The sequence below is a fragment of the Alligator sinensis genome, unplaced genomic scaffold (assembly GCF_000455745.1).
Source record: "Alligator sinensis unplaced genomic scaffold, ASM45574v1 scaffold135_2, whole genome shotgun sequence".
NCBI lineage: Eukaryota > Metazoa > Chordata > Crocodylia > Alligatoridae > Alligator > Alligator sinensis.
The window spans coordinates 850,115-874,555 of NW_005842067.1; the positions used below are offsets into that span (position 1 = coordinate 850,115).

The 24,441-nt window shown below is 44.7% G+C and overlaps 1 protein-coding gene across 10 annotated transcripts in view; it reads right to left on the reverse strand.

The window, feature by feature from the left end:
* ARHGAP26 (Rho GTPase activating protein 26) overlaps positions 1 to 24,441 on the reverse strand; it is a 332,594-nt gene that overhangs the window by 162,169 nt on the left and 145,984 nt on the right. For all 10 annotated transcript variants that reach the window (XR_003094019.1, XR_003094020.1, XR_003094017.1 and 7 more), the window contains exons 12-14: positions 17,726 to 17,762; positions 7,966 to 8,031; positions 6,936 to 7,010 (exon numbers count right to left, since the gene is read on the reverse strand). Coding sequence is in view for 5 of the 10 variants with exons in the window: in XM_025204032.1 (XP_025059817.1) it covers positions 6,936 to 7,010; positions 7,966 to 8,031; positions 17,726 to 17,762 (178 nt within the window). In the remaining 5 variants the exon portion in view is untranslated. The remainder of the gene's footprint in view (positions 1 to 6,935; positions 7,011 to 7,965; positions 8,032 to 17,725; positions 17,763 to 24,441) is intronic.

The following is a 24,441-nucleotide window of genomic DNA, read 5'->3' on the forward strand; positions in this document are numbered from 1 at the left end:
AGCAGGAATTAAACACCGACACTGCTTGCCTGCTGCTAAATTTCTGGATCCAGGGGGAGCCCCACAGTCCAGATGTGGCCCCACACACCAGCCTGTGCCAGCACATGGTCATTCCATGGCCAGAACCAGTGAGTGAAGTTTGGTGAATGCGTGACGTTGCACTGGCATACCAGACTGTGCCCACAGACCAACCCTGTGCATGGGATCCAGCCCATGGGGCCAGAGTGGTTGAGCCCCACTGTGTTAGCTGATTCAAAGTTATTAGCATGACATAAGAATTACTGGGGAAAATCTATCCACAATATTAGGATTAAGGTTAGGGCAGATGATCAATACTAGTCTTTTTCAGCCCTTAAAATCTATAACATTCTGCAAAATTTGCATTGTGACAGCTGCAGAATCTTTCCTCCAAGCTGAAGGTGAATGCAGCTAGCCCAAAGATACAAAGACAAATTTTACTCACAGTTGTATAAATCTAAAATGGTGTCAATAAAATCAAGGATTTATTCCATGGGCCAACATCTGCTTTCACACAACTGTGCGTCTGAAATTATTTGTTAATATGGATTAGTTACACTGTGCAGACAAATGCAGCCACATCCAAAGGGAAAAAAGTAATGGGAGGTGCAAGTCTTAAAAACACAAACCAAAAACCCCTAGTTTTCCTCAACTGTGACACCCCTTAAAGAGATGAAAGAGCTCATTTTTCAGCCCCATTATCTATCAGCCAGAGCATGCTCATTCTCCATTTTTATTTGCTAGCAGTTTATTCTAATCATAAATGTCCGACACTTTTAATCTTCCACAGTTTCCCCTGGTCCATTATCATTAATAAACTGAATCAAGGAAAGAGCTTAATATCAGTTTAAAGGATCATGCAGTGATTCACTGGAGAAAAACAAGGCAGCTCCAGCACCTGATTCAAGAGAAGCAAAAGTTGGCCTTGGTTTTTAGGTGGAATCTATATATGAACTGAGAGAAAACTGAGGCATTTCTAGTTTTTGGTTTCTTGGCTTGCTGGCTTGCTTTTCTGGAGGCAATAGCAATGGCAGCTGACAGGTATCATAAGCATCATTCATCTCTGGTCCGCACGCTGGCTCAACCATATCACTGACTGACATGGAGCAGTGAGCCCACTTGGAGAAAATTTCTACTTGATATCAAGCAAAGTATTAAAACATCCCAAAACAAGAGCTACAATGGACCCGGAGTGAGGTGCTTATAGGCCACAGGATGGCCAGCTCCCAGGGGGTCTTTCAAAGAGGATGAGAAATGCCAATTAGCCTATTATTCCCAGAAGGACTGAAACAGGCATTATACAATTTCTTCAGTTAGCTTTGGGGAGGGGAGGGGGGCACTACTAGCCTCTAGGCAACTGAAATTTCAACTCCTTGCCACTTTCCCTATGATAAAAAAAAAATGCTGCTTGGGATACAGCCCTGTTACCAAGTGCCAAATCTAATCTCCACGTGGATGGCATTGAGAGGATTGCAAATGCAACCATAAATTACATTTAATCATAAATGCCACTGGCTATAGAGAAGCCCCATATACCACCAACCAGACTTGCACCCTTTGGTTAAGATGAGTAAGACTATGCAGAACAGTATACTTCACCTAAATACATACAGTGGGGGCCTCATGAGCAGAACTGCATTACTGTACTGGAACTGTGTGTGTATGGGCACGTGGTCCCTTCTCCCTTTAACTCTATGCTACTTCAAGTGCAGCTGCGCTTGATAAATTAAGTAACAGTGTAAAGTTCTTGATGGCAGGGGGCAGGGAAATGCAAACAAGATAACTATGAAGCAAGTCTCACAGAAATCGTGCAATGGTGCAGTTGTTCCCAATTTTACCAGCAGAGACACCAAAAATAAAATAAATGCAAATGGACCGAAGAAATCCCATCACCAATCTGTGGCAGGTACTGCATTTCACTGCCACATGGCTGCGGCCTGTTCAGACCCTTACTGGCACAGACCTCCACACTCAAGGCACACCACCACAGAGCACCTTCAGTAGGAAAGTGTCACCCAAGGCCCGTATGGCAGTGTCTCATTTGCACAAGATGCTCCTCTGAAATCTGATCCTTTTGCCATTTACACTGTATGCGCATGAGTAATGCTGACCACATTCATTTCTAAATATAAGGGAAACCTGAAGTTGTAAGTAAATTCGGCTCATTAGCTCATGAGGTTTTGATCTGAATAACGAGCATTTGTGCAGAATGGAGTTTTAACTTGTAAGGCTGTACAGTCCTCAAGGGGCAGGACTGAGGGGAAGGGAAAGCTGAGGTCACAGACAGCAGGCATCAGTCTGAAAGCTGGAACTAAGCAGAGATGATCTAATCACCTGCAGTTCTCTGAAAGCGCCTTGTTAAGGTGGAGACTTGAGGACATGCACTTTCCCAGCCAGGCAATAATACTGAAGATCAAACAGGGATTAAAATAAGTGACACTGCAACACCGACATGGGTGAGGCCCCTATCTACCCTGCCCCTAAGCACCGGTTCATTATTATGCTTCTGATATTAATAATTAACTAAGACCTGGCAAGGGTGAGGTGTCAGCACTGACCATATATCACTGCATTATGAGGCAGGAGGCCAAAGGCTGAGTGTCTTCAGCTACAGAGGAGATAATGCTATTGGATGGTGTCCAACACCCTGGATTCCTCCCAGCTCTAAAGAAACCACAAAGGACCAAGTTTTACCATCTGTTACAGCCACAGAGCCTTGCACTGAAACCAGAGGACTTGGAAGAATGTAACCGAGAGCCAAATTCTGCCCAGGTGGAAGAAAAGAATTGTATTTGCTTTCCTGGTTCTTATGATTACACGTTCTGGTGTAAAAAGCAGAGCAGAGGGCTTGGCATAGTAGATCTCATCAGGAGACAAACGTAGCCTGCAGCCCAGTTTTTAGTGGATGGTACATGATTCCTCAAGAGCTGGGATCAACAATGCTTCAGGAACAGTGGGCCCAAATTACTCAGCTGAGTCTAAGGCAGGCCAGCTTCGCTCCCCCGCAGCAGCCCAGGCTTCTGCCTTAAGCACCTGGGGACAGTGACTTCCCTCCACTGCCCAGCCCCCGCTACCAAAATCTCTCAAGAGCCCCAACTTTGTGGGCTAGATGGAATGGCTCCACAGGCCAAATCTGACTCAGAGATCACAGGTTGCCAACTCCTGATTTACAGCAGGGGTGTTCAACAGGCTTCCCTATTCAAACCCCTAGATCTGGTCCATATGGTGTACTTATGTGACCTACTGGACAAAATCTGATTCTTTGAGATCCTACATTAACATTCACTCAGCTTCAGTTCAAAAACAAGAATCACTGGCACTTCTGGCTGCAGAAGTTCCACTTCGGAAATGTCAAAGCAGACACGACGCAACATCTGCCTGTGACTACACAGAACCTGAAGCAATGACTCAGAGGTGAAATTTTCTGACCACTCTGTCTTGTTGGGTTATCAGCTTTAAATAGCTGACACCTGGAATGTCATCACTGGGCTGGAATCAGTGATCATTTTAGTGCCTAGATGGCACAGGCAATGTGGAAGCAGATACATCAAGAGAAAAGGACACTTGCCAAACACAAGGGGGGAAAAATACTGAACCATGGAAAAGATGGTAGGGAAGGAAGTAAAAGTAGGAGGGAGAAACAGCAGTTTCTCAGTTAGGAATGAATGTGACAAGAAGAGACGGAAGAAAATCACTGAAACATGTAGTAATAAAGCTCTAATAATTAGGGCTCCTAAGTCTCATTGAGTCTGCCAGCCACCAAATGGCATGAGATGGGGTTGGCTGTGTACAGTTGCTGCTACTTTAATCGCTTGTGTGTAACTTTATCTAGGGGGGCTCTGGACAGACATTGCCTTCCTTAAGGTGTTTTTAAATAAACGGATCAGGTTCATCCAGGGCTGAAACCCACACATTTCAGTATATAGAGGGTTACGTTTTTGGAGCTTGTGTGGGAACTTCCTCTTGGCAACTGTTTGGTTCGGGATCCAGGGAGGCTGGGACAAAAAAAAAGAACCCCGAAAAAAACCCAGCACAGGACTGCTGTCATGTGAGCAGCTGCATCTGTTCTAAGTCCTGCTGCATTTCTGCATGGTCATGTCAATCTGTTCCTTACATTCTTTGGCTCCTGCTCAGAATTGTTCCTAGCTGACACCAGAGCAGAGCACAGCAGACGTTAGGGATAAATAGCACAAGTGACTGCTTGGGAGAGACTTACAAAGATGCGAGTGTGATGCTTTGAGATCCGTGGGAGGCACCTTTCCTTCTGCTCTCACTGCAAAGCCAGCAGCATTAGCTGTGGGCCAGCCCTGGAGAGAGGATGCTACCTGCAGACTAAGTAACTGGCAGCAGAAGCCTTGCAAACTTTGAGCATTGTGCCAATGGAGAGATTCTGTGGCCAAGCAAGGCCCCAAATGAACCCCTTCAACCACTGCAGCCTGCAATTCAACTGGGTTAGTTATGAAGTCTGTAGCGTTCAGAACAACAGGATTTGTGGCTCTATGTTATGCCAGGAGGAACGCTGGGTATATACAAAAGTACCTTTTACCTGCTTTAAACTGCTGCTAGGGACTGCACACCTGCTGCTATGATCTGTTACAGCCACAACAGCAATCCAACTTGGCTAAATAATTGTAATTTTAACCCTGAATGATACACTTGCACCACTACAGAATCCTGTAGATGTAACAGTTGCCTTGTAACGGCTTGGTATCTGTTACTAGGGCTGTACAAAGCTTCAGTCCATGATTCAATTTTGCAGAGATTCAGCCCGATTCAGTGGCCGAATCTCCAAAACCGAACAGAATCAGGAGACCCTTTAATCTCTCTGAATCAAATCGAAATCCTCCAAATCGATTTGGAGAGATTCGGAAAGATTCAGCAATTTGGACACAGACACACCTTTAAAATGTTTTTTCTACATACCTCACGGAAGCTCATGAATGCTGCAATGCTGGGGCAGATGGAGTGTCCTGCAGGAGCGTGGGAAGTTCCCCAGAGCGCTTGGCAGCAGACCTGGAAGTGGACCAGAAGAACTTCTGGTCCACTGCCGGGTCTGCTGGGGAGCGCGCTGGGCCCCACCCCGGCTCAACCACTGGTGCCGCCCAGGTTGGGGGAGTGGGGGGGGACACACATGCAGGGTCCCCCCTGCGGCTGATCGCCAAGCTGGAGGTGGCGCAGGAATACCGCCCCCCCCCCCCCCAAACCCCCTTAGCAGGGGACCTGGAAGGGGCACCCCCCCCCCCCCCCCCCAAACGCGCTTAGCAGTGGACCTGGAAGTGGACCAGAGGTATTTCCAGTCCACTTCTGGGTTCACCACCAAGCATGTGGGGGGCCACCCTGTGCTCCTGTGGGACACTCCATCCACCCCAGCATTGCAGTGATCATGAGCTGCACCTGGTACCTCAAGGTATGTAAAACAAACATTTAAAACTGTGTCTATGGCCGAATCGCTGATTCTCCAAATCAGCATTGAATCTTCAGATTCAGATTTTAGCCGAATCAAAATCGGGACAGTGATCCAAATCAACAAATAGAATCGCTGCCCTCGATTTGGGCTGAATCCAAATCCAAATCGAATACAGCCCATTTTGCACACATCTATCTGTTACCAATTGTTCTGTCTGCCTATGCCCTGAACTGAAAAAGCAGGAGGCGGACTATGCAGCACAGAGGTGTTCAGAAAGGAGGAATGGGAGAATGATGCAACAACATCATTTGACTTGGGCTCTGCCTCAGACAGAGTATTGTTGAACACTGGATTGTCCAATACTCTTTACTCAGATGCACAGCGCTAATGACGACACTTGAGCCCTTCCTCTCCTTCCATTTAGCACATTCATCTCCATATAAAGGAAGGACTTCCAAAGAGGTCAAGTGAAGCCTAGATAAAACCATGCAACAGCAGTGCCCCAAGCAATCCTCCAGCACTCAACCCCAGAGCACACCCCTGCTATCCCCACTGTAGTTCTCTGTCCAGTCTACATGATTCCCTTCAACCTGTGACCAGCTCCTAAGATACCCACATGGAAGTAAATCATCCTTTGAAATAGAGAGGGCAGCATCTGGCTTAAAATTGAGCACCAGGGGCATTTAGAGATGTATTCCAGGAGGCATGGAGGAGGGGGAGGGTGCTTTAATCAGTGGGCTGTACTAATTAAAAGTGCCCGAGCATCACGTGTATCCGTGTCCCTATGCTGAAAAATGGCAGTGGGACGCTTTGAACTAAAGCTCATCAAACAAGCTTTAATTTAAAGCACCCCACCACCATTTTTCAGTGCAGCAACACTGATGCATGTGATGCCGGAGCCTTCTGAAACCCGTTAATTTCTGTACTCCAGCAGACTGTTTAATCAAGTCTGCTCTGACGCACTGGATTTACAGTACGTTGGAGCAGCCTCACTGTACATCTATAGGAGCCCCAGGTTCTTACTGGTCTGGCTACAGAAGAAAAATGTTGGGGAGGGGTAAAAATAATGCAGTCAGCATGAAAAAAACTGAACAGTCAAAATAGGGATAAAGGGCTAGTGCCTAGAACCACCAGAAACAGTCGATAAGTCTAGAGACCATGCATGGCAGATACAGGAATACAAACCTTCTGCTACTCTGCTGAGGTTTTAGGCTGTACTTAGGAAGACTGCCAAGATTTGCGGAGCATATGAGCACGGCACCAGCGATTGCCCAGGTTAAACAGATGCCCCTTCAAAAAATAATGGCCTACAAGATTCCTAGCGTTCTGCTCCCCTGGTGCTGCCCCATGACCATCTGACCCCTCACAGGACGTGGAACTGAGAGTACATTCCTCCACGTGAATTCCCACTGCCAGGCTCTGGTACCTAGACAAGAGGCTCCACAAGGGGCTGGCAGCTTTTCAGAGAAATGCAAGCTGCTTCTCTTCACCAGGGATTTGAGACACTTACCCATTAATGTACCCAACAGCTTCTGCACCCTGGAATTCACTCCAACAATTCGGTAGAGCCCTTGTTCATTGATCCCTGAGAAGATAAAGCATTTATTTCATTAGGAGACCATTAAAAGAACTATTAACATTTCTTTGGCTTCTCTTATGGCAACTACAGTTAAAGCTTCCCACTAGCTATGTGCAAAACTCAGCCCAGCTCTTACTCAAACAGCTGAAGTCTAGTTCTGATGCCTAGAATTTCATGCACATATTGAAGTACTGTCTTCCTGATCAGCTCAGAATTAGAGGAGGGGTGCAATTGTCATTTGTACTGATTAGCAATGGCAGAGCATGGAAGCACCACAAAGGAATATAATTTATCTGGTGGGATAGGCTTCTGATCAGGAACCAAGTTTTCATGCATATTTGGCCAGTGTCTTACACAACTGTGGTCCTGATCCAAATTATAAATTTTGGGTGGTACTGGGAGAATAAAGAAAAAAATAGTACAGAACTGTTTTGTTGTTACAGGCAGGAAGCAAAAGGCCCAACTCAGACACGGATTCCTATAAAACCTTAGGCAAGGCATACCTTTTCCACCACTATCAGTAATCTGAGGATAACAATTTGCAGAAAATTAATATCCCTCTCTCACTGTGAGGGTGCTCATGAATTATTGTGACATAGGCCACAAGCATATAAAAAAAAAAAATCTTTTTAGGGAAGATGATCAAAGGAGGTTTAAAAATACCCATTTATTTACAACACATTTCCAATTTAATTCCCCATTTTAGAAGTCTGCCCACTGTTTCTTCATTTATTCTTCTGCTTTGGATATCTGCTAAACCACTTCCAACCTATGGAAATGCAACCCAAAATCTATATCCCAGCCAAGGCATCATTGTAAGCCTACAAAATGTTTACTACACATGGGTCTCAGAGGGTTAATCAATCATTTCTGGGCACAAAAAGAGCAGGTAAGCAAATACAATGCTGAAAACAGATGCAAGGCCTGCCCTAAAAACAAGGCCATCTGGTGAACTACTTACCTCTTGTTTCAACAGCGTGTATGCATTTCCTGATAATGCTGAAGCCGACATTATCCAACTGAGCAGCTGAAAAGGAAGAAAAAAAGAGAATTGATAAACCATCGAGCAATAGGGCTAATTCATGGTGAACACGCCCTTTGCCAACCAGAGTCCTTTCACGTTTTCAAAGACACAGTTAGTGCTTTTCAAAAACCTTTCCAGAGGGACAAATTTGGTGAAAAGCAGACACTAACCAACTAGGCTACACCAAGTATAACTCAGACAGATGCATGACAACTGAAGAGCCTCATTTCAGACCCCTTACTGGCCCATTTTTCTGATTCTCCAGATCTCTGCCAATGCCAATTACTGTACCCGGGATCTTCACTTGTTCAATAGTTTCAGGATCAAGATGAGCCCTCCCAAGGGAAACTTCTGACTGGGAGATCTGCAAGGCTCTAATCTGCTAAGTCACATATTTCAAATGGCAAATCCTGAGACACTGCACTTGTGCTGAGCATCCGGTATTTCCTTGATGGTTCTCTTGAATGATTTTCATGTTTTGCTTTCAACTGCAAGGACTCAGTGCCTTTTTCAGGTGCACTATCAACTGTGCTAAGGAGGTAACTGGAGAAGAAGAAAAGGTGAGCTAGTTCCATCAGGAATTAAAGAATTAAAATAGATCTTTCTGAAGACGACAAAATGCTTATCCCCTTAAAACCAATACTTTTCTAGTACAGTGCTCCAGAGAGGTGAGGTGCGCTGAGAAGAAGCTTCCACAAGACCCTTTTCTCTTGAGATGTCAGCCACACTCTAAAATAAGTTGTGAACCTTAGTTTAAAGCAAGCCTATTTACTTCATCTTTAGGAGGGAACAGAGTTCACTGTCATCATGAGTGACCCAGCTGGGATACTATCTTCAAAAGCTCATTGTGATACTGCCAGCCCAGTACACGACAGAGCCACTTGAACGCTAAGGCACATTTTCATTATTCAAGTAAATGTTTTTGGCTCCCAGGCTGCAAGCTGCCCAGGCAAGTCCTATTCCTTTAAGGGCTGTACACAATACAACCCATTTCTCTTCTTCCCATGCCAATTTGCAGTGTGCAACCAGAGTCCCTTCTTTTATTAGTAGGAATGTGTGAACGAGGATGTCCTGAAGGTATCTGACTTTGAGCCTGACAGTAAGATCCAAAACATTCATGCTAATGAAATACAAGACTCAATTAAACTCATGCTGTTGCAATTCTTCACATTTAAATTTAAGCAATTAACCAATATATGGATTGAAATACCTGCTGAAATCTTGAAGGAATAATTTATGCCTTAGTCCACTCTTGACTGGTACTGGGAATGCACTGCCTGAGGTTAGCCATCTGCGGAGGAAGAAGTACTTCCTCTGTTTGCAAAGGTTGGGAAATTTGCAGAGGCAGTATTGAAAAATCATCCCATGACATTCAGAACATCAGGGACATCCTGGGAACTTAACCACGAAGGAAGCGTGATCCAGTGTTTAAGCAATACATCTATTATGCTATCAGGGCTGTCACTGCAGCACAGAGAAGTCAAGAGAAATGGAACTTTTTCCTACTTCCAGCACGGTCTTTGGACAAGTCATTAACACTGTCTAGACCTTAGATACAGCAATTCCCTACAGTGCCTCTAGGAGGATTGTGAAGCTGAATTCATTACTCATTTTAAAAGCAAGCTGAGATCTGAGTAGGACAAAGGTGAGGTATTACCTTACAAGAATATGATTTTATTTAGCCACGCGCAAAAGTAGGTGAGCATCACATTTCAAAAGCACAAAACTGCACTCTCTGGAGTCCAGCAGGAAAGGCCCCAAAGAGTCCCAGGCTTACACAATGGGAGACATGCAACATTATCCTTTGCCTCGCCCTCATACATGCAGTTTAGCAAATCAGATACACACTAATGTTACTGCTGATCATAGAACCATAGAAAATGAGGGTTGGAAGGGACCTCAGGAGGTCATCTTGTCTAATCCCCTGCTCAAAGTAGGACCAGCCCCAGCTAGATCATCCCAGGCAAAGCTCTGTCTAGTCAGGCCTTAAAAACCTCCAAGGATGGAGATTCTACAACTTCTCTGGGTAACCTGGTCCACTGTTTTACTATCCTTCTCGTGAGAACACTCTTCCTAATATCTAGCCTAAGCTTCCCTTGCTGCAACTTGCTCCTTGTTCTGTCATCTGGCACCACTGAGAACAGTTCAGCTCCAAATGCTGCATGGTAAAAAGGACAGTTCACTGGCTGCCTGTAGCTTATAAGGTGCAGTCCCTTACTAGTCCATTTATCTCGCACCTTGAGTCCTCTGCTCATTTGTTTAATCTCTCTTGTGAATGGCTCTATTATACAAAAGTGCTCTATTATATTTTTCTGGTCAAACCTGTTGACAGGCTGAGCCAGAACACAAAGTTGTAGGATGCTTACACTAGAGCAGGGCTGTTCAACTGGCTGCCCATGGCCTAGTCTATGCACTACTCCTCCCTGACTTTGTTTTTTGCTGATTTACCCAGAGTCCCTTGGCTCCCAACAGATTCCACTTCCACTACCACTGGGGGCAAGGCAGAGCAGCACCGCCTGTGTTCTTTGAGGGAGCCTGTGGCCAACAGTGGGGGAAGGAATGGGGTGGAGCTGGGGACTCTATGCTGCACGGCACTGTGCAGTGGGAGTTGCCTGCTACACGCCTTGTGGGGGGAAGCAGGTGGTGTGGCGCGGTGCATCTGCACGTACAGGATACCTCCAAGGTGCAGCAAATCCATGCAGGGAAGGGAGGGGGAAGGGGGCATGGTGTGGCAGGGAGGGTTCTTGTGATGCATAAGAGGTTCATGCAGTGCAGCAGGTAGGGATGAGGGGGACTGCACAGTGTAGCAGACAGCCCACATGGCAACGTGGCCTGGGGGTGTGCGGCCCATGTAGTGTGGGGCTGGGAGGGGGGGTGGGTCTATGCCCCCCCCAAGAAGCAGAAGTTGGACAGCCCTGAACTAGAGGATGCACTTTAATATCTACACAGTTCTACGGGTCTTAGAAACTGCTTCATAGTCTCAAACAGACATCCAGCTATTCCCAGGAACAGATATAAATGGGCTTGCTGGGATACTGTGTTTAAATTTAGTTTCTCAATCGGGCCAGTCAAAACCAAATCAAAGCCATTAAGTCCACTGCAGACCTCTCCATGGCACACTATGCTACCTATCTCAGGTGCCAGAACAAAATACACCAGGTATAGGAGACTCGCAACATCCCTGACAGTCTTGACTAGCAGATGATAAAGAAACAGGTCTCAGCAAAGTTAAATGTGCTCTTACGTTTAAGGGAACTAAACTAGAAATTTCTGAGCGCTTGGCCCTCAGATGCCCAACATAAGACCTTCTTACAAGGCCCGTGATTTTCAAAAAACCTTTGGTCAACATTTAGGCTGGGAGACCTTGTCCTGTATATGCCACCCTTTCCTCAGCTCCTTCCATTTTAATATTGAGAATACAAACACGCATGCCTCTCCACAATTCCCTCTGCTGGAGTTTCCTTTTGAGCCCATTGCACCACTCAGTTCTGAGTGAGTAACTACTAGACAGGGCTTACAATGCTACCTTTCAACTGTGTTTGTTAACGGCAGAGGGAGGAAGCAGGAGCAATCCCTCCTGACGAGAATGACAAGAGTGTAATCCTCCCGAGCAGTTGAAACAGCCAGTAGGCTCCTGACTGAGCTCTGGATCAGGAAAGGTCAGGGATTTATACGCAATCTTTGTATCCAGAAATAATATATGATTAAATATCCAAACTGCCTTATGCATCTTGCAATTTGACTTTTAATGAGCACCATCAAAGCTTGATCCTCTACCCACCCCCACAGCACCAGTTTCTCTTTATCTCGCTCGTTTACGCAGAGATTCAGTTCAGAAAGTACAGAAATCGTAGAATCAGTGGTTTTCAACCTGTTGTCCGCAAACCCCTAGGGGTCCGCAAACTATGTCTAAGGGGTCTGTGAATGATCAATCAAAAGCATGTGAATACCCACACTTAGTCTGCACCTCCACTCCCTTCAACATTTCCAAAGGGGTCCGCAAAATGAGAAAAGGTTGAAAACCACCGTCACAGACGGATCATGACATCTAACCTCCACATTGTACACCACAGCAGCTCACTAATCTACAGCACTAGGCTTCAACCAGGTTCCAGTCAACACTTGATTCCTCATTTAGATTCTGCTTGCTAATACCCTGAAAAGACAGAGGCCTGGGGGGACAGAGTGCAACAGAGTCTGCTGTGATGTGCAGAAAGAGAGCAGGCACACAAGCTCTGGCTCAGAGCAAATGCAGGGAACTGTGGTCAATAACCAAGATGCAAAAAGTAGTGGGAAAGAGTTATCCATCTCATCAGCCTTACATGCCCATGGTGCCAACATACAGGGCATCCCAAATCCTCAGCCCAAGCACCTGGGACGCTCTTGCATTACTTTCCATTCTAAACGCAGAATTAAGCAGATGTAGGTAACCATGACATCTACTACAGCTCCAGCTGCTGCTCTGTGCATGCCTTTAAGCAGTATTTAGGGGATGTAATTTATCTCCCAGCTTCCTGATGCCCTCTTCCCTCAACAGGGGATGGCAAACCAAGTGCATTCATCCCCAAACACACCCTGTCCTGTATTAACAAAGGAGAAATATTCCAATCCACAACTGACCAGGGTATCAGATGCTGCATACACACCACACTGAGCTATTTTAATCACCATTTGACAAGCATCAGCTTTATATAATACCTAAAAAGTACTTATCCTGCCTTATGCTTCACACTTTATTTCAAGTGCTGCTGAATTATCCCACTTGGGCCAGTCTCGTCTTGTCGCATTGTAAATTATTTCTGCTTAATCCTTAAATCCCTCATTTTTTGCTGATATTGCATCTGAGCATTGAGGAAGGGGAACAATAACTGAACTGGGGCTATTCACCCTCGGGCAGCCTGGCTGGATCCAGACTTGCAAGTGTCACCCCACAGCAGGCGCACGAGACTGAACAGATTCCTCGGCAAATGCCACTGGACAATTTTGCCTTTGGGAGTTTTTCTTTTTTGGATTGTATGCATTTATTTATTTATTTTTAGTCCCAACTCTGCCTCAAACGGCTTTGCAGCTTTAAACAACAGCAGGGGGAAGAGAGGAAAAAAAATAATTAAGGAATGGAAGCCAAACAGAAACAATGTTATCAGCTGAGGGCTGAAAGGAGATGAGGGGTTAGTGAGATGTGAGGCAGCTCCAAAGGAGAAAGAGCTCTTGCACTATAACTGGGTCAAGAGCAGGCCAGCAAGGGGAGGGATGTGGAGGGAAGAGTTTATAAAACAAATGGATACTTTGAACCAGATCTTGAAGTGAAAGGGGAGCAGTGAGAATGGAGAAGGGGGTGACAAGTTCATTCTTTCTTGTGCAAATAACAAGACCCGATGGTCTTGGTGTGTCCCTTGGTGTGTCAATGGTACAGAGTGTCACTTTTCATAGGGCAGGGCAAAGTAGGGCTTTGGGGTTGTTTGGTTTGGTTTTAACCAAGAAGCTAGAATTAATTGAGCTTTACAACTTCACTGGAAAAAATATTCATTTCTCACCCAGCTCTATACTCTTTCCCCTGGCTCTCTAGCCAGATAAATCACTTACCAGGCTGCTTGCCAGCTGGCCACGTACTAGCTTACAAAAACCTAACAGCTCTGAAAAATTAGACAGCAGTCAAGAAATGGGCCTCAGTAGGATACCATGAGCCTTTCAGACTAACTTAAGTCAGGCAGGAAAACACATTTCTGTAGGCTCCAGAGGTCCAAACTCAAGCACAGGCTCCACAGATGCACTACTTGCCTCGACCACTGTTCAGACTTCTTTGTAAGAAGGCTGCAACAACCCAGTCGCTGGACCTTCCTGCCTCTGGAATCAATGTGAGTATATCTGGGGAAGTGCGCTGTTCAATACACACCACACACTTTTTAATGAGTGCTAGACTGATGTTTGAACAGCAGCCCGACTTACCCTCCGAAAGTAATTGCCACAGAAAAATTCCATAAGAATGCTTCACTTTCAGAGAGACTTCACTCTTCATCTGAGGGTCTTGGTGCACTTTAAAAGCAACACAAGTCATCTCTGAGGCAGGAAAGTAGAGTTTACAGATGGCAATCAAAGCAGAAATGATGCTGAAAGATCTTTCCTCGGGCCTTCCCAGCTAATTAAATCCAGGTTTCTCACTTGACAAGTGAAGTGTCAAGAGAGCACAGAAAGAGGGCATTTGATCTTCTCTTGAAAGTCACATCACAACTTAAGTTTTATGTGGCATCTCGATGCTTTACAAATGGTAACTGCAGTTATCATCACCATTAATAAAAACAAGCAGTTTTCCACAGCAACTCTGGTAAACTCAGTGTAGAAACAAGTGAAACTATACTCCTTCCTGTCCAGGGTACAAGCGCACAAACCTCTTAATGCTACCAATGTCCAGCAGACAGAGTGGATGCTTGGTTATGACTTATCCATACTGCTGATCAAACCCTAGGCACCACTGACGCTCACACTACCACTGAACTCATTCACTCCGAGAGACAATGTTAGCTGAGCCACAAAAAAATTTTAGTCTGATGGTAACAAAATCTTTCAAAAAAAACTCGAGCTTGTTTGTTCATAAGGTCCACCCTGGAACAGAACAGTGTAGTAAGCAACCAAGAAAGACTCAGAATTGCCTGAAAGGAGGTAGAGTTACAGATGGATTAACATACAGCAGTGATCACCGACTAGTCGATTATGGAGCCTCTGACAGTCGATCTCAGTCTGGAGGGGTTGAGCATGCATGCACTCATCCCCCCCCAAGACTGAGATCGATTGTCAGAGGCTCCGCAATCGGGAGTGGGAGGATGCATGTGCGGAGCAGCTAGGGCAGGACAGCAACAAGACGCACGTGGCTGAGCTGAGCTGTGTCCCCTGCCACCAGGGCCGGGCAAGTAGGGAGATCCCTCTCTGCGCCCTGCGGTGAGGGAGGGAATAGGGCAGGGGCAGGAGTGAGTAGGGCCCCAGCCAGACCGGGGGAGGGTCAGAGCCTGGGTGGCTCATCCAGGAGTCCATGGGGGCTCCCGCGCTGCATGCACCCTGGCGGAGGTAGTGCAAGGTAGATCTTGGGTTGCTTTTTAATTCAAGAAATGATCTCCTACTGAAAAAGGTTGGAGACCACTGATGTACATGCTCTACTTGTTTTTTGGTTGGGTTTTTTCTTGTGGAGGGGTAGAAATCATAAAATGTAATGTAATCAGGTTGTATCTGCCTGGCTGACTTGGTGTCAGACAAGACAATCCAGGAATGTGACTAATATTAATTGGTAATGTACTAACATGCAACAGGAAGAAATAGGTATAATTTAGCCATGCATACATGTGGTAGCCTGTGATGGGATTATTTAAGGAATTATGTCTTTATAAAAGCCTATATTTTTTGAGGAATTTTGAATTTGTTGGCAAGCTTCCTTGCTGTCAGTTGACGTGATCACCGAAGCGACAGTGAATAAAAGCTGGTTTATGCTGGCTTTTATTTATTTAATAAATAAATTTAGTGTACTTATTCAAACCTGCAGTGGAAAGTGTCCCTGGAAGTTGCAAGATATTTCAAATACAAAAGGTGTGAGCAAGCACAATGTTAGTATTTCTTTCTTTTAGTAGGCCCAGAATCTGCCTTGCCTGGCATGAAGTCCCAGGCTGTAACCTACAGTCTCTGAAGCAATCAATAAAACTATGTTTTGGTTTTGTGTTCCTGCTAAGAAACCAGATGTTAACACGCTGCATCTCAGACTGCCATACCCCACTGCAGAGTATTTAGAGACTGTGTTGGATAATGCAACTGGCACCAATTACATCATGCACAAGCAAAGTGAAAATAAAGTTAGCAGCACTGCAGAACCCACCCTGGCCCCCCAAGTACAGTGTCTTGCATCAATTATCACATCTATAAAATGAAACCAACAGATCAGTAAGTTATACCTTGGAGCAGAAAAGTGGCAAGGAAGTGAGGAGGTGAGACTGTAAGGGGAGGAACAGGGAGCTGTGGGTAAAAATCACCATCTGTGTGTCAGCAGCACTTGCTGGTTAAGATGGAAAGGGAAGCCTGGCTATGCAGGCTGCTCAGTCAGCTGAATGTCAGACCTGTCAGCTAAAAGCGAGTCTGAGATTCCCCCAATAATGTCTACACCCGTCTCTGATTAACCCTGGGACAACTTTCTATTTATATGCAACACATCAGCCGGGATCCCACAGCAAAGGGATGATGATCTCAGAGGGCTTTCATGTTAGCGACAGTCTGGCTAAAAATGGCAACAGCACTCTTATCCTTCCCTCCTCCGATTCCCACTTGGCTCCTGCCCTTCATGAAGTGGCTCATGACCTGTTCAAAGAGTTAAACACCAATGGGAAACAACAAAACAGATTTCAAAACCTGCCTATAATAGAGCCAGAATTAATTCATTGGACTCAGACAGCCCCTCCAAAGGGCCTTGCCGTTTCTAAGGGACATCCCAAATGGGATAATTTAGACAGGAACCTGTGGCAGGCAGCCACCTCCCATGTCATCTCATTTGATTCACTATATTTTTATAGCCAAATGTAAAAAAAAAAAAAAAAAAAGTGTGTAGGCAAAACAAGGTATTATTCAGGGCCATGATGATGGGTGATCACTTCACACAGGCATTTGACCTGAACTCTGCCACTGGCAGGGTGCAACATCTGAAAGCAACACATACCAAGAACTGTCATTTTGTCGCCTGTGAGAAAAGTAACAGCCCCAGAGGTTTTGACAGACATTATATAAAACAGCAATATACAACAGACTTCATTTCAGCACATGGGTTAAGTACAGACAGTCAAAAAGGCCAAGGCTGAATCGATTCAATCTTCACAGGTTAGTCTAAGCTGCGTAGACTGAACCAATAAACAAGTGAACAGACACTCACTTTTGATTCTGGAAATGTAGACACATGCGTGCAATGGCCTAGGCCAGAAGCCAGGGAGTGCTAAAGCACACCTCCCTGCTCAGCTCGAGCAGATAGCTTGGGCCAAGGCTAGCCTGCCCACCCGGGGGGGGGGGGGGGGAAGGAGACTCCTAAGTCTAGCCTGCCCACTTGCAAAGGGGGTTGGGGGGGGGGGTGCAAAGCATCCTGGGATGCTGGAGGACTGTGAGTTAACTTGCATCTAGAGGGGACCTGGAACAGAAGTTCAATAAACTGATTTAACCTAAAGCAGTTACGTCTGATACTACATCCATCCAGGTTTATTTTAAACCAGTTTCAGCCACTTTGAAAGTGGTTTATGTGCACTGAACTTCTGTTGTGTTGCAGATTTGAATCGGTTTCCAATAACTTGTACCAGTTTGTGTGTAACTTCTGTCCCTAGCCATGATGGTGGAACTTCATAGAACAGTCGGGACTTATGGTTAGATAACATGGGAGTCAAGTGATCCTTGATCTTGGTTCCTGACAACCTCTCCGTGTCTTGCTTTGTCCTACTGTAAACTGGGAATAATAGCAATCTGAGCTCTTGTGATGCCAGGCATCAGATAAGAAGGAAATACAATTCTTCCATGCAGCCATTTATAAACATGAGGTGCTAAATTAAGTCCTGGGCATTGGTCACTGGTGAAGGGCAATACAGATCAAGCTCACAGCCCCTCCTGCTGCCTAGTTATCAGCAAAGCCATTTCACAGTACATCAGTCTATGTAAGCAAGAATGTCTTGCTCTTAAAAAGAATACTTACTGCCTTCACTCTGACTGTCTTTGTTCAAGTTGTAGACCTAGAAAAAAAGAAGGGAAATCTTTAAGCTTTCAGGTATAAAACAACGCCCCCCTGCACTTGCTGAAACAGTTATTACTATGGATGAGTTGCATCTATAGCTCCCAACAAGCATTAGGGTTCCTTTATACCAGGCACTGTACAAACATGTAGTAGGAAACCAAATCAGCTCCGAAAAATTTACATCCTGGTTAGACAAGTCAGGCAAAGAATAAAAAGCAGCAGCAGCATCTCCAATTTACAAAGGGGGAACTGAGGCAAAACAAGATCAAAGTGATTTATACATCTCACATGAGGTCCCTGGCAGCACTATGCACATCACCCCACCTCCAGACTTTCACCACAAAACCTTCCCATTACCAATCATTTTTTTCTTAACCCATCACACCATTATTCTTTTGTTACTTCCAGGTCACTAGAGATACTGTAATGGGCAAAAAGGGAATGTTTTCATTCAGGTCTGTTTAATGCAATTTAAAAGCTGATATTGTAAGCTTCCTTACCGCACGGTCAGCTAACATTGCTTCACACATGCCAGTCTGCATCTCAACAAGATTTGCTAGCCATGTTAAGCTAACTCTCTTGACACAAGGGGAAAGCATATCCTTTTCACCAACCTACGCATGGACCACATGTTGGCACATGTGCATATTCAGTAGTACCTCACTTCCCATCACTCGCATTGTAAAGCTGATGCGAGTCTGGCAGAAACCACCGATACCGGTTTCTATGCACTTCGAAGCAAACACCACATGCTTGGATAGGAACAAAGCACAGAAACACCTTCAAAGAAAAGAGGAGCAAAGGAACTGGTTTAATTGCATGCCAGGACATGTCATGAAGCCAGTTCTGGATATAACAGCTCTTCCTTCGTAGCATGTAGGAAAGTTTTCAGAGTACTGGTTCACATAGCTGAAGGAGATGAGGACAAGAAGGCAGCACATACCGAGCTCATAAGGAGATAGGTTGTATAGCAGCTAACCCCTGCCTGCCCACTGATAACAACACATCTCAACTCAGCACGGCACGTGACTCTTGGTTCTGGGCTGCTTGCTCCCAGTATAGTATATATGTAAGAATACTGCTTGCTCCCAGTATTCTTATGTGTTTACTCCACTGTGTGGTTCGCTAGCCCACGCCTCCAAAGAAACCATATGGCCAATTAATTAAATTAATTATCTCCTTCAAAGGGCACTAAAAACAAGGCATGCACTTGATTAATCAAAGCAAAAAACAAACTAATCCTTTTGTGTCAAAACACTATCTCTGTCTTTCCCTTCTGTTTTTCCTTCTCTCTGGCCAAGCGTGTCATAAGACTGTATGCTCTTTTAGGGATATAGAAAATGGAGCCAAGATTTGATCTAGGATAGTCGATGGCAAAACTCTCACCTAATTTAAAGGACTTCATCCATTTTCTTTGGTCTGTAAAGCACCACGGGCATTTACTGCATTTACAAGCAACACATTCACAACCTCCCTAAAAAGCAACGGAGGGAGAAGGGGGAAGGTCTGCATGATGAAAGTTCCTATATGAAAGCAAAGCTGCACTTTCTGCATTACTCTCTCAAATGGTGCTGGGGGGCCCTCTAGACGTTCAGGTAAAGGCTTCCCCTTACAACACAGCACAAGTCCAACAATGAATTGGGCAAGAAGCAAAAAGCTGCTCCGGATAAGTGTGACTGGCTGTTCCACAAGTAGGTCATTGATCGAGGTTGCCTTTGAACAAACAAGCTTTGTAGTGCAACTAACAAAAGCTGGGACGCTGGCCCAGCCTGCCGAGGGCTGTGTGAGTGAGTGGGTAAGCAAGGAGTGCAGAGCACTTAAAAACAAAAAACCAAAAAAAAAAAACCCCCAAAACCCGCCCCCACAAACCAATGACTTGAGTGGATCCAAATCTCTAAGTTCCCTTCTCATCTTCTCTTCCCTGCTAAAGGGAAAAAGGGGAGGGAAAGCCCTTCATTCTTACAGTAAAGCATACATCCTTGCTTCCTTGACGATGTGACCAGACGGGCTGAGACCTGTGGCAAGTTTCTGTAGAGTGAATCAGGAACAAGCCGACTGCTCTACACAAAGCCAGCGTGCTACACCAACTGTTGAGATCAAAATGGACCAGATACCCATTTCAATAAATAAAATTAAAAAAAAAAAAACAACAAAAACCCGCTCGTCTTTCTGTAGCACTCGGCTTTTGCAGTACTATTTACACATGGTTCAACCATTTAAACCGATGTATTGCTTGCCATTCTCCAATGTTATTCACAGTATTTTTCCCCAGATAACCCATTATACGTTTTTTTTCAGAAATTACCAAAGCGTTCCTGATATGTAAGTTAATGGCAGCTCAAAAAAAAAATTCAGAAGAACTAAGTGGAGGGAGACTGCCACTTTAGTGCTAGGAACCAAGCAATCTTCACTATAACATTTCCCAATAAATATGTTTCTTCTCAATCTCTCCCTCTAGGGATATCCACTTTTACAGTATCAGGCACCAGTAACTAACAACAGTACATGACAGGAAAGCTGGAGACTCCTCTCTCAGGGCAACTATATCTATTGGTTTTGCATCTGTAAGCTGAGGGAATGACTCGGTGGCAAAAAAAACAGCTGTACTCAGCAAGAGCATTGTCTTCCAGAGATAAAAATCTATAAAAAGACAGTAAAGTAAGTGAACACAGGCAGGAAAAATAAAACAGGTATTCCCAGCTAAGAGTTCAAATCTAGAACCCCGATTGCCACGTGTAACATTTCTAAAGCTCTCTGGCCCTCCATCTCCAAAGTGTCCACTCTTGAAATACTTGTGCAAGGAAGGGAAGAGGCAGAGAGAGTGTGTGAGCAAGTCAGTGAAAGAGCCAGAGGTTAGTAACTCCTTGACAGTAGGTACCTCCGTGTTCCCCATGCTGTGTTCTGCAGCCCATCTTAGTAGCTCATTAAGACCGTTTATGAGAATTCAAGCATACAAAAACAGAAACACAAATATGACCTAATATACAAAGAGTGAAATTGTGGCACAGCCCTTAAGGTGTTATTTTCCAGTTACAGAGCTATAGCTAAGATGTTTTTCAAAGGACCACGCTGATGCATCCGAAGTCCTGGTTTCGGACATACCCGCACCTGTTCAAAGATGCCTCTCAGCAGATCCCCATTTACAGGCCTGGTAAAGATCTTGGTTGCTGGGGACTCATCAAGTTGACATCGTCCAGTCCGTATTTTGAAGCGTCTCTAGGTCGTTCTGCACTCCAACCACTCCCTCTGGCTCTGCTATCTCTGGTGCACTTCCTGAGCACAAACACTATACCTTGTACTCCCCTTTGGAGGTACTGCTCTGTTGTCCTGCTTCCTGGGTCCAGCACAGGACAATACAGGACCTCCCTACCCCAAAAGGCATCCCAATAATTTAACACACCCCCTTCCAAAGTCCCACTCTGTGGGCTCTGCAAATTATAGTGAACCCTGAGATGACACGTGAGAGTTGTTTTCCTGATTCCAGGTCCCCTCTCCAGAACTTCACCCTCAAAGTCAAGCTTCTCTCCTACAGCACGAGGCATCCTCTGGCCCCGGGAATCAACTTTCTTTGGCTTGACTGGTCACACAGTCAAGGAATCCTCTCTCGCTCAGGAAATCCACCTCTTGATTTCTCCAAGTCCCTCCTCAGCTTCTCAGATTGCATTTCTTTTACCCCATCCCAACATCTCAGCCTCTTTTTCCTTCTAGGGATTTTCCAGTCCTTAAAACACTTTCTTTCCAAAAGAGCTGGAGAAAAGTAATTTCACTAAGGACACCGGCATCTTGTTTCTCATTCAGTTATTGATGTTCATTAAGGACAATTCTGTTCAAGTGTTTCCCCCATCCCTTTAGTGTCAGGAAAATAAAGCAAAAAGATAGCAAAGAATCATAATGGTCTAAACAGAGAGGATTCATAAGTTCCAGACAGAATGTACAAGCTGTACATAAATATAACCCACATATTTTTGCATACATGCGACTGTCCCAACATGCATCTACCCCACTGAATACCAGAGCATGAAGCTACAGAGGAAGTGTCTGCATTTTTTTTTTAAATGTAGTCAAGACAAAAGTGATAGTCAGCAATTGAAAATAACCCTTGAAAGAAAGGGAAAAGGAGGCAAGTTTCAGAGACGCATAATATATTCATACTATTACAGCAAAGTTTTCTTAAAAAGGGCCATTTGTATTTAAACATTCAATCATACAGCTATAAAAACAAGGAAATAACTGTAGGACAAAGTATACTTCATTAAGAACATGCTTTTTTTCCCTCTGAGTGTGGTAGTGTTTTAGCCCAGTTCTACAACAGTGTTTTTTCCAAGCCATATTTTGTCCAAGTCATAAACACATCTTCCTACTTTACAAAAATCCTTTGCTCCTAAAAGCAGCTTTTTCTTGCAGTATAATTAAATTCTTTAAGCAACTTGGAATCAAAAGGTTTTAGCTGCTAAAACAAAACTCTATACTCCCCAAAGCCTTGCAATCCATTACACAGGGGAATCATTTTCTCCATTTCCCCTGGAGAAAGGCTTTGTGATGTACATTTATGTACTTATCCAGCAGCACTCACAGGAAGATGTTAAGACATCAAGTCTTTTTTCAAAAGAAAACCCACATATCTGCTGGAAGAAGTGTCACATGTATTCTGAAGAGAGGTGTGTGGTAGAACAAGAGGAAGTTTCCAAGTCTGAAGAGTGATCTGCAATTGCACTACTCAAGAGGTCCAAAAGCAGGTCTCTGCAAGAGCTAAGGCCCATCAACTCCCCCACCATCAGAAACGTGCATTTAGTGCAGCCAAAGTTCTGCTGGCATGAACTAGCCGAACTTCCCCCTCTGGGGTCTTGGCTTAGCATCTGTTGAGCTTGCCCAGATCAGATTTTACATATATGAATACTTCAGTCTCTTTGAAACTGCCCTGGATAATATGCAGAACAAACCAACAGGACTTTAGATCTATCTTTACGTCAAAGCCAATCTGCCTTCTACCTTTAACTGGGCAGATCTGACTGAACTTCTCTGAAGTCTCCAACTGAATGAGGTGGAAAAGTAAACCAGATGTTTTATTCTGTCGATTAAGCTTATTTTAAGGTCTGGTTTATGTTGTTGTAAGATACCAAAGTATCCTCAACTTTTAAACAGAAACCCACTTGGCCTGTAATGCTATACTACTAAAGGTAACATTCACTACAGCAAAGAGGTTGCTTCCACTGCTTTTAAAAAGTCGTCTTTGTGGCTACCCAAGAAGGGCGAAACAAATGTGGCAATTGCTTAGATGTTCCCTATACTGCACACAGAGAAATTAAGAGATTTGAGAATAACCGGTAAAAGTGGCAATATGTAAAGGAGTCTACCCACGTGACACCAATACCTCTCATTTCATCAGCGTTTAACATAAGGAAATGACCTACCTTAGTAGGCAGAGACTCCCTATGCCCGAAGAAGGGGGACTGCACTCGAAAGCTTCCTAAGAACTTTTTTTTCCAACTACTCAGTTGGTCTAATAAAAGACATCACATCTAACCAAAGAACCTGGCCTGCCCATGTCCTGAGACCAACACTGCTACAACCAAAACCCCACCTACCTTAAAATACACTCTCCTGCATCCTCTTAACTGCTTTTATTGCTACTGTCTCCTCCTCTGTCCCTTTAGTGTACAGATTACACTATTTTAAATATCCTCCAGTTTCACACTTTTCGGTTGGTCTTAAAGCGCCCAGTGAAACCAGGGAGTTCACAACACAGCAACAGCTGGAGACAGCTGTAAGTGACAACTAATGTAGGCTGGACTAGAAACTGAATAAAGCATCTAAGCACACACAAAGGCATCTAGCTGAATCAGGTCATCCAGAGTGAGTGGTTGAATTTTTTGGTGGTCAGCCACTCTGCCTGTTTCTGTTTGGAGGGTTTCACTACAGCCAGCCCCAAGGACCTATAAAAACCATGAGTCAGGCCTAAAATACAAAGATAAATCATCTTTTCTTTTTGCCTTCTGGTTTCTCAGCCTGTGGCAGAAATGGGGCTGTTCTGTAACAGTTTATGGACGTTTTATTCGGACCGGGCTCTTGCGATGTTTATTGTCCGACTCCACTGGTACAGTTTAATGGCAGGTTGCGAAAAAACAAGTAAGTGGGACTTGAAATAGCCACCCATTGACCTTTTCAGACAGGACAGGATCAGAGTCATTTGCTTTTATGTTCCTCCTCTGACCACTGCTGATTTCACACAAGCTCTTCCAAGGTGGGAAGGGTGGGGGCAATCCCTGTTGGGAACAGAGGCTAAGTCTTCACTGTAAGATTAACCTGGCCATTTCCCTGGGCTTTAGCCCCACCACCCATGCAGTCTGTAGACAATATACTTTGCCTGGATTTGCACATGATCTGGAGGTAGAAATTAAACTCTGGGTTTCTGCTTAAGGTGGGCTCTGACCTGTACCTAACTTTTCCAGCCTTTCTATGCAACTCACTGTCCACTTGCCTCCTATGGCTGAAAGCCACCAGCCAGCTTACAAACAACCACATGGTATTTAACCTTTCCTACAATGCAGCCGCCTTCATTTCTTCAGTGCTTAGCTCAACTAAATAAGCCTAGAAGATTCACAGATTCATAGATGTTAGGGTTGGAAGGGACCTCAATAGATCATCGAGTCCGACCCCCTGCATAGGCAGGAAAGAGT